This window comes from Cydia splendana, chromosome 22 (genome assembly GCF_910591565.1).
Source record: "Cydia splendana chromosome 22, ilCydSple1.2, whole genome shotgun sequence".
Classification (NCBI taxonomy): domain Eukaryota; kingdom Metazoa; phylum Arthropoda; class Insecta; order Lepidoptera; family Tortricidae; genus Cydia; species Cydia splendana.
This window is the reverse complement of record NC_085981.1, coordinates 3,051,322-3,064,228: the sequence shown is the minus strand read 5'-3', so window position 1 is coordinate 3,064,228 and position 12,907 is coordinate 3,051,322. Positions and strand designations below refer to the sequence as shown.

Sequence of the window (12,907 nt, the reverse complement as noted above, 5' to 3'; positions counted from 1 at the left end):
CAAAATTAAACAAAAATTATAATTAAGTACCTCTGTAGTGTACCAAAATACGTCTGCTTCAAACAGTCGACGAAAGGAACCAACTTCAGGCTTATTTTGCGACTCAGCTTAGAGAGAACTGCAAAAAAAACAATTATGTGCACGGTTATCGTCAATTTAATCATGGTTGTATTTGAAATATTTAACCCTTTGAACGTCACGCCTAACGGCACGTCATTGTGAACGTTGTCGGAATGCATGAAGGTAGATTGGGCTTTAGCCGCGTACGTCAGCTGACGTCCTTGGCGGCCAACGGGCTACCACGGGCAAAGAGAATAGAGTGCATAGAGACGGATTGTCAAAGTAAATTATGTAGCCACTGTAAATTTACTGCCATCTTTCGACAGAAAATAAAACTGTTAGAACGCTATTTGGCTTTGATCCTTATTATTTCACTGATATGTGTTAACTTATTAAATATTAATATTAACGCCATCTACTCGACTATAGGCCAAAGGTATGGTGCAATATTTTCGAGCGATGGCGCCATAACCTTCAGCCTATTCTTAACTTATTAAATATTAATATTAACGCCATCTACTCGACTTTAGGCCAAAGGTATGGTGCAATATTTTCGAGCGATGGCGCCATAACCTTCAGCCTATTCTCGAGTAGATGGCGTTAATATTAATATTTAACAAATTAACACATATCAGTGAAAGAATAATGATCAAAGTCAAATGGCGTTCTAACAGTTTTAATCGTCTGTCGAAAGATGGCAGTAAATGTACTGTAGCTACATAATTTACCATGACAATAACTCTCTATTTCAAATTCTCTTTGCCACGCGTCACTCATGTTTCATGTTAATTAGGTTTTTTTACGTGCAACACTGTTTAATTTACGTACCAGTCCGTTGCACATCTAGCGAAGCCTGTTTGATGGATATGGAGTCTCCTGTGGTACACTGTGATGTGCTGCTGAATTGTAACGAAAACAATTCTGATTCATTGGCGATTGGTATACGCTCGGCTGGTGACTGGACGGACTGAAAAATAAATAGGTAAACCATAATAAACATTATATTATAATTATATGTAAGTCGCAACTGCTCAGATGGGCGGGACACCTTGAAAGGATGCCAGATGATAGGGCAGCTAAAATAATGACGAGGTGGACGCCGCAACAAAAAAGACCAAAAGGCAGGCCCAAGAAACATTGTATCGTGTCGAGGAAGATCTCAGAAAGATGGCAAAGTTTACCAACTGGAAGAAGGTCGCCAGGCAACGTTATAATATATCTGTACGGCTACCACCAGTTTTAACATTGACAGATACGCTCTACGTAAATTACTTTCTATACATCTCGCTTGCACTAATAAGCGAGTACGAGCGAGATGCATAGAAAGTAAGTTACTTAGTCGCGAGCGTATCTGTCAATGTCAAAACTGGTGTAGTGGTTCCGGAGGAAGATTTTGGAGGAGGCCAAGACCCACAAAGGGTTGTAGCGCCAACGGAAGTAAGTAATAAACATTATAGCAATGACCGGTCTGGCCTAGTGGGTAGTGACCCTGCCTGTGAAGCCGATGGTCCTGGATTCGAATCCCGGTAAGAGCATTCATTTGTGTAATGAACACAGATATTTGTTCCGAGTCATGGGTGTTTTCTATGTATATACGTATGTATTTATCTATATAAGTATGTATATCGTCGCCTAGCACCCATAGTACAAGCTTTGCTTAGTTTGGGGCTAGGTCGATCTGTGTAAGATGTCCCCTAATATTAATTTATTTATTATTTATATAATAAAATAGAACATTCTTAGATAGGTAGGATGAATTTCGGATCGTACTTTTTTAAACCACGTCGGTGCCAGACACAGAAGCTGTATTTGCCCAAATATTCAGGTTTAAACGACAGTGATGCTGACATATTTGCACAAAAAACCGGACAAGTGCGAGTCGGACACGCCCACCGAGGGTTCCGTACTTTTTAGTGTTTGTTGTTATAGCGGCAACAGAAATACATAATCTGTGAAAATTTCAACTGCCTAGCTATCACGGTTCATGAGAGACAGACAGACAGACGGACAGCGGAGCCCGTTTGGCCCGTTTTTACCCTTTGGGTACGGAACCCACTACTAAGACTCCGCTGTCCGTCTGTCCGTCTGTTTGTCACCAGGCTGTATCCCATGAACCGTGATCTAGCTATCACAGTTGAAATTTTCACATGTGATGTATTTCTGTTGCCGCTATAAGTAACAAAAATACAAAAAAGTGCGGAACCCTCGGTGGGCGAGTCCGACTCGCACTTGTCCGACAGTTGTCTGTTGACATGCAGACAGACAGACAGATGGACAGACGGACAGCGGAGTCTTAGTAATTGGGTCCCGTTTTTACCCTTTGGGTACGGAACTCTAAACAAAAGCAAAAATTGGAAGTACTCACGTCTTTACTAAACACGCTCAATCCTAAGCTGCTATGACTATTAATAATATCATAATCGTCGAAGCTGCAACTGTCATAAGAGACTGCCTCTTCGCCGTCCGATGTGGAATCTGACGCGGACGGCCGGACGGATTGGCTGAGAAGGGTTGAGTTGGGACAAGTGTGAGTCGGACTCGCCCACCGAGGGTTCCGTACTTTTTAGTATTTGTTGTTATAGCGGCAACAGAAATACGTAATCTGTGAAAATTCCATCTGTCTAGCTACGAGTATCACGGTTCTTGAGATACAGTCTGGTGACAGATAGACGGACAGACGGACAGCGGAGTCTTAGTAATTGGGTCTCGTTTTTACCCTTTGAGTACGGAACTCTAAACAAAAGCAAAAATTGGAAGTACTCACGTCTTTACTAAACACACTCAGTCCCAAGCTGCTATGACTATTAATAATATCATAATCGTCGAAGCTGCAACTGTCATAAGAAACTGCCTCTTCGCCGTCCGATGTGGAATCTGACCCGGACGGACGGACGGACTGGCTCAGAAGGGTTGAGTTAGACATGCTGGTCATTAGATAGCGAGTATCTAGGTGACATGGTAATTCTGAAAAGAAATTGTAAAACTTATTATCGCTCACTTTTACACAAGAATACGGAGAAAATAAAAAATAAATGGAGGATAGCCAATGCATAGTCTCAACCTTTAGCAAATTAAAACCGGGCAAGTGCGAGTCGTACTCGCGCACAAAGGGTTCCGTACCATAATTCAAAAAAAAACGAAAAAAAAGCAAAAAAAAAAACGGTCACCCATCCAAGTACTGACCACTCCCGACGTTGCTTAACTTTGGTCAAAAATCACGTTTGTTGTATGGGAGCCCCATTTAAATCTTTATTTTATTCTGTTTTTAATATTTGTTGTTATAGCGGCAACAGAAATACATCATCTGTGAAAATTTCAACTGTCTAGCTATCACGGTTCGTGAGATACAGCCTGGTGACAGACAGACAGACGGACGGACGGACGGACGGACGGACGGACGGACGGACTGACTGACGGACGGACGGACGGACGGACAGCGAAGTCTTAGTAATAGGGTCCCGTTTTACCCTTTGGGTACGGAACCCTAATTAAATATATTAAGAACGGGTCACTCACGTATTTTAAGTCGAAAAACGCTCGACATGGTCCACTCCGTACCGAGGAGTGACATCAGGAGCTTGCGTCGACGGTGACGGACCGGCGCAGACTGCGGGCCGCAGCCCTCCGCGCCCGATGAACCCCCGATGATGATGCGCCGCTCCTGCTGACACTCCTCGGTACGGAGTGAAACATGTCGAGCGTTTTCCGACTTGTTGTCGATAAGTTGTTTCAAAAGGAATTATACGAACAAATCATATATCTAAATGCGAAAATAATTTTGTATGTTACCTATTCACGCTTCAATTAACTGCTGACCAATTAAGATGAAATTTATCATGAAAATAGTTTTATCTAATAAGCAAGTTATTTGGTACTGACCGTCTATACTCCAGTCCATATTATTTACTTCATCCTTGAGTTCTTGTAAGACTTCCTGCATCATTTCTACTAGAGCACTCTTCTTATCGCCCTCAGAGAAATTCTGGTAAATTGTCTGTAAATAAATACAACATAAATTATTGGAGAAGATGTACGAGATTTATGTCCAGTAACTGGCTGACTAGATAAATGTCGTGTAACAACTTGTTGAAGATATTGTATGTCATTTTAACTGTTTTATAAATATAATATACAGGATGATTCATGAGACGTGAGCAGGACTAATCCTGCACACTCAGTAACTGAAAATTGATCGATCATGCATCGTATTTCTGTGAAACAACCACACGTTTTCCAATTTTCTAACTTTTTGGTGAGGGCAAATTTAATTCTCTACAATCATGGTCACCCTACAAGACCTTATTAATAAACGTAAAACCTCTTTAACCATAATGACAGCATTTTGATTACGAAGAAAATAAACTGTCAAACTTGAGTGAGATACGAATTTTCAAAAGTAACCAGACCGTGATGACATTCAATTTGACACAGAATATCGGTACCTAGTTTAGTATTCTAATTTTAGGGTGACCATGCATGTCGTAAATAAATTAATAACTTTTTTTTTTCAACACGACTATCAAATTAACGTTAACCTCACTAATACTGATACAAAGTACATAGTTGCTTATAATTTACGAAATGCGCAGTGTTAGTCTCGCTCACGTCTCCTGAATCACCCTGTAGTGAATGACCATACCTCAAAAAGCTGCTTCTCCTGTACGGCGACATACTGTATCTTCTTGGGAACAACTTGCAACTCTCTAGCTAGTTCGAACGATGATAGTATCAGTTGCTGCACTAACTTCACGTGGATCTGAAAACATAGATTTATGTCAACGGGTCTACCGCGATATAATTTCAGTGTTTTTACCTTAATTTCCGACGTTTCAGCTGAGTTACACCAGCTGTGGTCACGGAGAGACGCTGAAACGTCAGAATTTAAGGTAATAACAATGAAATTATATCGCAATTTGTACGTGTAATTAAATATGAAGACTATTGGTGTTGTGTGTACTATTTGTGTCGGGAAGGTTGCCAGAGCTCCTGAAGATGCATTAACGGAGAACACATGTCCCTAAAGGATACCTTTTTGGAAGCCGTACAGTAAGCAATGCGAGCGCGATATATCTCACTTACCTCACTATGCTTAGTACTATTCTTCAACAAATAATCCTGTATTTATTTATTTATTTAATCTTTAGTGCATATAAGAAAACACACTGTACAAAAAGCGAACTTAATGCCATAAGGCATTCTCTACCAGTCAACCTTTAGGCAAAGCAGATAAGTTGTAGGCGGTGCAAAAATATGTGGTATAATTACTTTGATGATACAATTACGTACCTGTACGAACACAATACAATCATAAGAAATACACAGACATAAACATACATAAATATATACAAATAAATATATATATATAGTTACAAATACATATACATACACATACATATGAATTCAGATGAACTTGCAAAGCAGAAACACTAAGATTTTCCAGTACTGCCAGTAAAGTGCTCACTTAGGAATTTTTTGAGAGCAAACCTGTTCGGGCACTGTTTAATTTTGACTATTCCAAATGCGAGCTGCCTGAATAGAGAAGGAATCGGACATGTAACCAGTTAGGTGAGATGGTATAGACAGAGAAAGATTGCCAGAAGAGCGAAGCTGACGGACACGAGACACCATAGTAGTGGAAGAAAGATCTTAGATATTCGGGGGGGGATATCTGAGGGTCGTTAAGAACAGAAAAGAGGGTGCAGAGTATGCGAATGTTCCGACGAATACGAATAGGAAACCAGCCAAGTTTAGAGCGGAAAGAGGAGATATGATCGTATTTACGGAGACAGAAAATAAAACGAATGCAATTATTCATTAACCGATCTAATTTGTCCAAGAGCTCCTCATTCAAGTCCGGATAACACACATCACCATAGTCGATTATTGGTAGGATTAAAGTTTGTACAAGTAATATTTTAGTTTTAATAGGTAAAAAGTGTTTAAGCCTGTTGAGACAATGACTCTGTAGACAATGACTCCCGAACGCCACAACACTATTAATCAAAGCAGTTCTTGTGTTAACGACTCTGTCGCTCTCCTGTTGCTGTTTTGTCGATAATTCACAGAAATTGGAAATGTAGTCTATAATCAACTACCGAGAGAGATAGAAAATGTCTTACCTCACTTAGCTTAGTACTATTTTCCAACAAATAATCCTGTAGACAATCACTCCCGAACGCCACAACACTATTAGTCAAAGCAGTCCTAGTGTTAACGACCCTGTCGCTTTCCTGTCGCTCTGTTGGTTTGCTGTCGACTGTTCTTAGTATTTCGACATCGTCGACTATTAGCCATTGACTTTTTGTTTGGTGTTTTGGGGGCGGGTGAACTGAAAAAAAATAAAAATGGTGGCTAGAGTGAGTTGATATTATGTATACATACAGAAAATGCGCCGACATATAGTGAGTGCAGTGGCACTCACTCAATGCAGGTTGACTTAATTTAGATTCCTTTACTATGTTTCGTCACAGGAATCGAATGTACGGTCGAAAGTATTAATTTATTTGTGAGCCATTTCGTACCTTGACACAGTGATAATCAAATATGAAAGTCGCTAGAGACCTCATACTATTGTCATTGTGACAAGGTACAAAATGGGTCATAAATTAAAACTTTCGACTGTGCAATTCTCATTGAGCGTCTTCAGTTGGGTTTGGAGCGCAACGTACAAGAGTCAAAATAATTTGAACCTTCAATGCAATAGTTACAATTTACATTCGAATGGCAGCAACGCAAAGCTTGCTTTCAATTATGGCGATGGTAATTAAATATGTGTTGTAAAGACTATATAAGGTTCAATTTCCTTTGAGCAGTGTTGGGAATCGTAGATTATAAGCTATACTTACACATAAGTTCCCACTGTTCTAACAATTCGTTCATGAAGGCCACACGTTCCTCGCTCAGTCTTTCAAGTCTTTCTTCGCTATATCTTACTGTCAGTCTTTTGCTTATTGGAGAATCATCTGAGTGTCTGAAACAAATAATACCGATTATTTGAATACCACCTCAAGCACCTATATCGTGCAAATCAAGTCGTGAACGCGAACGAACAAGAGAACAAGAAACTAACCTCCTTATTCCGTCCACCAATTCCTGGTCAGATTCAGGCGATTCTCATAAACAGCACGGTTCTTCCGTAGATTCTGTGGCATCGTATCTAAGACAACATCCATTGGAACTTTAATAAGACGCTTACCTCCTTATTCCTTCCACCAATTCCTGGTCAGATTCAGGCAGTTCTCCTAAGCAGCACGGTTCTTCCGTAGATTCTGTGGCATCGTATCTAGACAACATCCATTGGAACTTTAATAAGACGCTTACCTCCTTATTCCTTCCACCAATTCCTGGTCAGATTCAGGCAGTTCTCCTAAGCAGCACGGTTCTTCCGTAGATTCTGTAGCATCGTATCTAGACAACATCCATTGGAACTTTAATTAGACGCTCACCTCCTTATTCCTTCCACCAATGCCTGGTCAGATTCAGGCAATTCTCATAAACAGCACGGTTCTTCCGTAGATTCTGTGGCACCGTATCTAGAAATCATCCATTGGAACTTTAATAAGATGCTCACCTCCTTATGCCTTCCACCAATTCCTGGTCCGATTCAGGCAGTTCTCCTAAACAGCACGGTTCTTCCGTAGATTCTGTGGCATCGTACCAAAAGTCCACTCGTTCTCCGGCTTGGCTGTCCGCAAATAATGCGAAGAAAACTTGCGCGTTGGGGTTGATTTCTTTTATTTGATGGAGGTCTAGGCAGTTCTGTAAAGTTAATGAGTGATTAAGTAGGATCATGTTCTATATTTACACGAATTTTCGTAGCCCAACAAATTGTCTGATTGTCTATAGGAGGTTTCGCGAACTAATTCTAGTGTCAATTAATTTGTCTAGTTGCTAATGACTCTGTCAACGAACCTGGATCCTATTTTATAAAACTTCAAGTAATGGTTTAGGTGAAAACGGCGTTTGACACGCGCTGGACCAATGACGAGGAGCCTTTTGGACAGTGCTGCCACTTTAGACTTGTATAATTGAAACTTATAGCTTTATAAAATACACCCCTTGTAGTCTTGATGGGTTCGAATATTTTTAGCAGACTATTTTATGCGTGTTTATGTACCGACTATGTTGATTACTTTTTTTCTTACGACCCTTTGTATAAAATCTATTTTTTTTAGTAAAGGTAAAAGGTATCAGTTTGGTGATGAGCAATAAAGCGATTTCCAACTTCCAAATATTATAACAGCAGTTGCTTCTTATTTCATTTTAACCTGGAAACCTATCTTTTACCTGAAAGTGTCACATCTTCATAAATAACTTGTATCTAAACCAGGGGTCTCCAAACTGCTTTACCTGAGGGCCATATTGCGCCTCAGAAACTTTCGCGCGGGCCACCGTCGGTTTTTGCGCCGGGGGAGGGTGTCTGGTTGCTGCTGTTAGGAACAGTTCCACTCTCAATGAATGCTGAACCCCTGGAGCCTGGCTCCCGCAGGCTAGACAGTGGGCACTCGCTTTGGGTGTCGGCGGGCCGGATTGGAACGCGTCGCGGGCCGGGGTTTGTAGACCCCTGATCTGAACCAAAACAAATTGAAAAGACTACTCACCTCCGCCGTAAGCACGAAATCATCGCCATCCCTAGCTTTCCACTTCCTCACTTTCTCAACACATTCTTTCTCCTCCGTCTCACTATTATGCGACTGATACATGTCGAACATAGTCCAAAACTCCTCCTCACTCTTGGAACACACTACGTTATCACTCGATATATCATCACTGAACACATTTTTACCTATCCTATCTATCGCGTATAAGTATATGGGGTTGAACAGTTTTAGTATCACATCTCGTTTTTCGTACAGTTCTAAGTATTTTTGTTTTAGTTTGGGCAGGGTGGTCTCGTCGGCCGCTATGTCTGGTGGGACGATGATGCGAAGACCGTCTTTTAGTATGGGAATGTTCAGTTCGACTTCTAACATGGTTGAGTAGTCTGTTGAGTCTTGGCGGATGAGATCCTGGAAAAGACGTTTAAAAAGAAGTAACATCATCGAAATTTAAAGCCTTATTATTAGTGTTGTACGGTTATAATAGGTGAGACCAAAGCACAAAGTCTCCGCTGGCTTGGCCACCTCGAAAGGATGGGTGAAGATCGGGCAGCCAAAAGGGCCTACTTGGGTCGACCAACTGGACGCCGTCCTGTTGGTCATCCTAAATTCCGTTGGGCAGTTAGAGTGGAGGCAGATCTCCGTGAGCTCGGCGTCGGCGAAAGCTAGCGGGATACCGCTCTGGACCGATCAAAGTGGCCTACTCTTGTGTTGGAGGCCAAGACTCATTTTGGGTCATCGCGCCAAACAACTAAGTAAGTAAGTACGGGTGTACAGCTCACGACTGCTCCGAGCAAGTAATAGAGGCACAGTCTAGAGGGCAAGGAATATACATTGACTTATTATTACTATAGAGAAACCATACCAAACAATAAAATTGTAGCAATCACAACCTGTCACGCGACCAAAACGTCGTAAGCGACGTTTAGGTCGCGGGATTCACGCTCCGCTTTTACGGTTTGATGTCAAAACAACATCAACTCATGGCGCAAGACTGGTTCTCTGTGCCGGTTCTATAGTAAGTTAGTAATAATAGTTCAATGGGAATATAACATGTTTTGCCGTAGTAAGGGTAACGTCACTGTCAAACATCGATTTTGTTAAAAACAGTGACAATTCTGGGACCCCGCGTAAAGTAGATGTTTTTCCTCATCTTAAAGCTTTCCCGTTTACTTTGAAAGGGAACTGCAGGACCGCTTTCGGCAACCTAAACCCAAGAATTTACACAAACACTGTTAGCAAAGCGACTGCCTTTCAACATTAAGGGGAAACTAAAGATTACTTTACAATGTTTCGCTTCACCGTAGAGCAACTGGTAAATAAGTTAATTCCTACATAAGTTCTGAGAACATATTAGTTGGTAAGAGCAGTCCAGTTTAGAAATCGCACGGACACCACAATCGCACGCAGAAAAAAATCTCTGAGACAGAAGAATATTGATTTAAGCAACGCAAAATCAGTCTTACTTCAAGCGGCAAAGTTTCCCAGGGAGCCTTGTTGCACTCCAAATCTTCGACCAGCTCGAATTCCGAGTTGCCGAGCGTGAGATGCACTTGGGTGCTGCTACCATACTGTATCCGGAGCTGAAAGAAGAATTAAAATTTCAAATTAATATTGATTGCTGAAAACATAATTGTGTCGCTTAATTTTAAACTTGGGTAAATCCATTTGACCCTCTCAGCAAATATCTACCCTATTTCCATTTCTTAATACAAAAAATCGCATAATCTGTCAGATGGATTTACACAAGTTTGAAGTTACGCGACTTGGTTTATCAGATTCTTCCCTTTGCTTGTGCTACCCGTGTGTGTTATATAATATACATATAGCATAAGTTAAGAATTTAGAAAGGTAAAAATTTCTGATTGATACCTACACTTACATGCGTTCCTAACACGATAATCATCGGCCTTAGAGCATTTAATAACCGGAATCGCCTTTAAAAGCTTACCCCTCTGCCGAAAACCTTGCACAATTGTGCAAACTTTTGTATGGACTGACGTTTATCTGACATGGCTATTTGTACGTTACGAACAAATCATGCAGAAATAGCCATGCATTTGACGTGCCCCTCCCCCGCAAAAATCGGCACTGTTTTGTAGATAAAAAAGGCAGCCAAGGCGTCTCTAGTTACTAAATGCTCTAAGTCACTGGCATACCTAGGTCAAGTGGCTTATGGATGTATTTTTTTTACTTTTAAGGTTCGAAAGCTTAAAAAAAGGATAATCAAATCCTCACTTACCCAGCGGCAATGAGTTGGCGCCGGTTCTGGCAGCAGGCGACGCCCGAGGAGAGAATGCAGCAAGCGCGCCCGCGCGGCGGCGCTGGTCCCCAATACAATAATGGCTGCCGGACGCGCTGATGCGTCTCCTATTTCTTCGACGCGGCTGGAGACGTCTCTTATGTCTGAAATATGTAGAAATAAATGAACACGTTGTTATAATGTTAGCTACGCTATACAACAGGTATTAGATCATCCTGTCAGTGTAGGCATTGTCATACAACTATTTTTTACAGACGCTTTTATTTCTGAAAGTTCATCTGGTCCTTTGTATCCATGACTTTGGAGGAGGAAGCCACGTTTCAACTGCATATCAAAAGGTATCTTATGGCAAATGGGTTAAGGTAGATCAACGGTAAAAGTAATGCGACAGTAAGAGATAGAAGAGATAAAAGAAGAGAGAGAGAAGAAGAATGTCTACCGAGCTCCAGTGCGTCGGCGACGTCTCGCAGCGAGCGGCGCGTGTCGCGCACGAGCCCGCGCAGCACGCGCATGCGCGCCGCGAGCCGCCGCGACCACAACACGCCGCTCGCCATTTCCCTGAAACCAAATAGGGACAATGAAGTTAAAAGGGGTTTCACAATTTTTTTTTTAATTTAATTGAATTATCATTTATTCACAAAACACATGGTATAATTATACATGGGATGTTATATACAATAAAGATACTGAACCTTAATACATTCGGCCGTTAGGCATGTGAAAATTAGAGTTGATTTAACCTTAAGCTTTTTGGAATCGATAGTCCTTGTGATTCTGAGTAGTAATAACCCAGAAATAGATAGTTTTAAAATAAGTTTTTGGCAAAAATTTCATTTTTGATACAAGCTTTTATCGCTGACTGTACTTTTCTTACGACAGACAACTAATACTCATCGAGACAATTCTAAAAACCCCTAACACAATTAGGTTGCGTTGTTTCATCACAGAGTTCCTATGGCCACCTCCCGTCTCCATCATCAGATCAGTTCGACAGTACCATATTATTGTATTCATGACGCTACGATCCTTGGATGATGGTTAAATTAGTTACCATAGATTCCATTACATAGTTACATACAGGTCGACCTAATAAAAGCTTGTTAAAAACACAGTATACTACTCGTAGAATATGTAATCAACATTATATTATTTTCATAAATGTGTAGCCATTTTTTTCAATAATCTTCGCGAGGTTGTGCCTGAAAGTATCTTCTTTTACTATAATTAAATAATAACTCAATAAACGATATATCGTTAAAGTTCCAAGAAAAAATAACTCATTAAATAGTACGAGTCACTGATTTATTAAAACTGCCTTTTAACACGCACACGTATAGTATCTTATATGTATGTTATAATATCTAGATCTTTCACGGCTCCTCTACACCATGGGCCACCATACTGGGCCACTAAGATGGGCCAGCGTGTAGAGAGGGTAGTAGCGTCATATGGCTTATGACGCGGCGGAATGGTGATTGGATGGCCACACGGTGTCGGTATTTCGTCCGCACATCAAAGGTAGTGGGCCAGCGATGGTGCGTACGCAATTACACGTGGCCCATTCCATAGTGCATGCTCTCAACCATCGCATTGCCATTACGCTGGTCCTGCGCTGGGCCATCATGTAGAGGAGCCATAACCATCGCATGACCATCTTGCTGATCCTGCGCTGGGCCATCGTGCAGAGGAGCCATTATAATATATACGAGTATACCTATAACACGTATGTCATTCATGCCCGACTAGTTGCGGTTAATATCAGCTGTGAAGGTCCCGTTCAGTGTCGGAGCGGAATTCGAATCATTAAAATCTGATCTTGATTTTATATTGATTTGATATATTTTTCAGTGCATCTTTGTCGTACTTGCAATGCATAATGATGTGAGAAAGACGCACTAAGAGTAATGTGATATCGATAACGAAATTGTAACAGATTTTTAAAGTTCACTAAATTGTAGCTAAAGGTTTTGAGTTTAATCTTTTTTTT

General features: G+C 41.0%; 1 protein-coding gene across 1 annotated transcript in view; it reads right to left on the bottom strand.

The window, feature by feature from the left end:
* Positions 1–12,907, bottom strand: part of LOC134801455 (dual serine/threonine and tyrosine protein kinase-like) — a 31,244-nt gene that overhangs the window by 5,867 nt on the left and 12,470 nt on the right. Inside the window, exons 2-13 of the mRNA XM_063774044.1 lie at positions 11,360–11,478; positions 10,900–11,063; positions 10,124–10,240; positions 8,661–9,068; positions 7,631–7,818; positions 6,906–7,030; positions 6,180–6,388; positions 4,700–4,816; positions 3,940–4,054; positions 2,825–3,024; positions 889–1,027; positions 31–118 (exon numbers count right to left, since the gene is read on the bottom strand). Coding sequence (XP_063630114.1) covers positions 31–118; positions 889–1,027; positions 2,825–3,024; positions 3,940–4,054; positions 4,700–4,816; positions 6,180–6,388; positions 6,906–7,030; positions 7,631–7,818; positions 8,661–9,068; positions 10,124–10,240; positions 10,900–11,063; positions 11,360–11,474 — 1,985 coding nt within the window. The 5' untranslated portion in view covers positions 11,475–11,478. The remainder of the gene's footprint in view (positions 1–30; positions 119–888; positions 1,028–2,824; positions 3,025–3,939; positions 4,055–4,699; positions 4,817–6,179; positions 6,389–6,905; positions 7,031–7,630; positions 7,819–8,660; positions 9,069–10,123; positions 10,241–10,899; positions 11,064–11,359; positions 11,479–12,907) is intronic.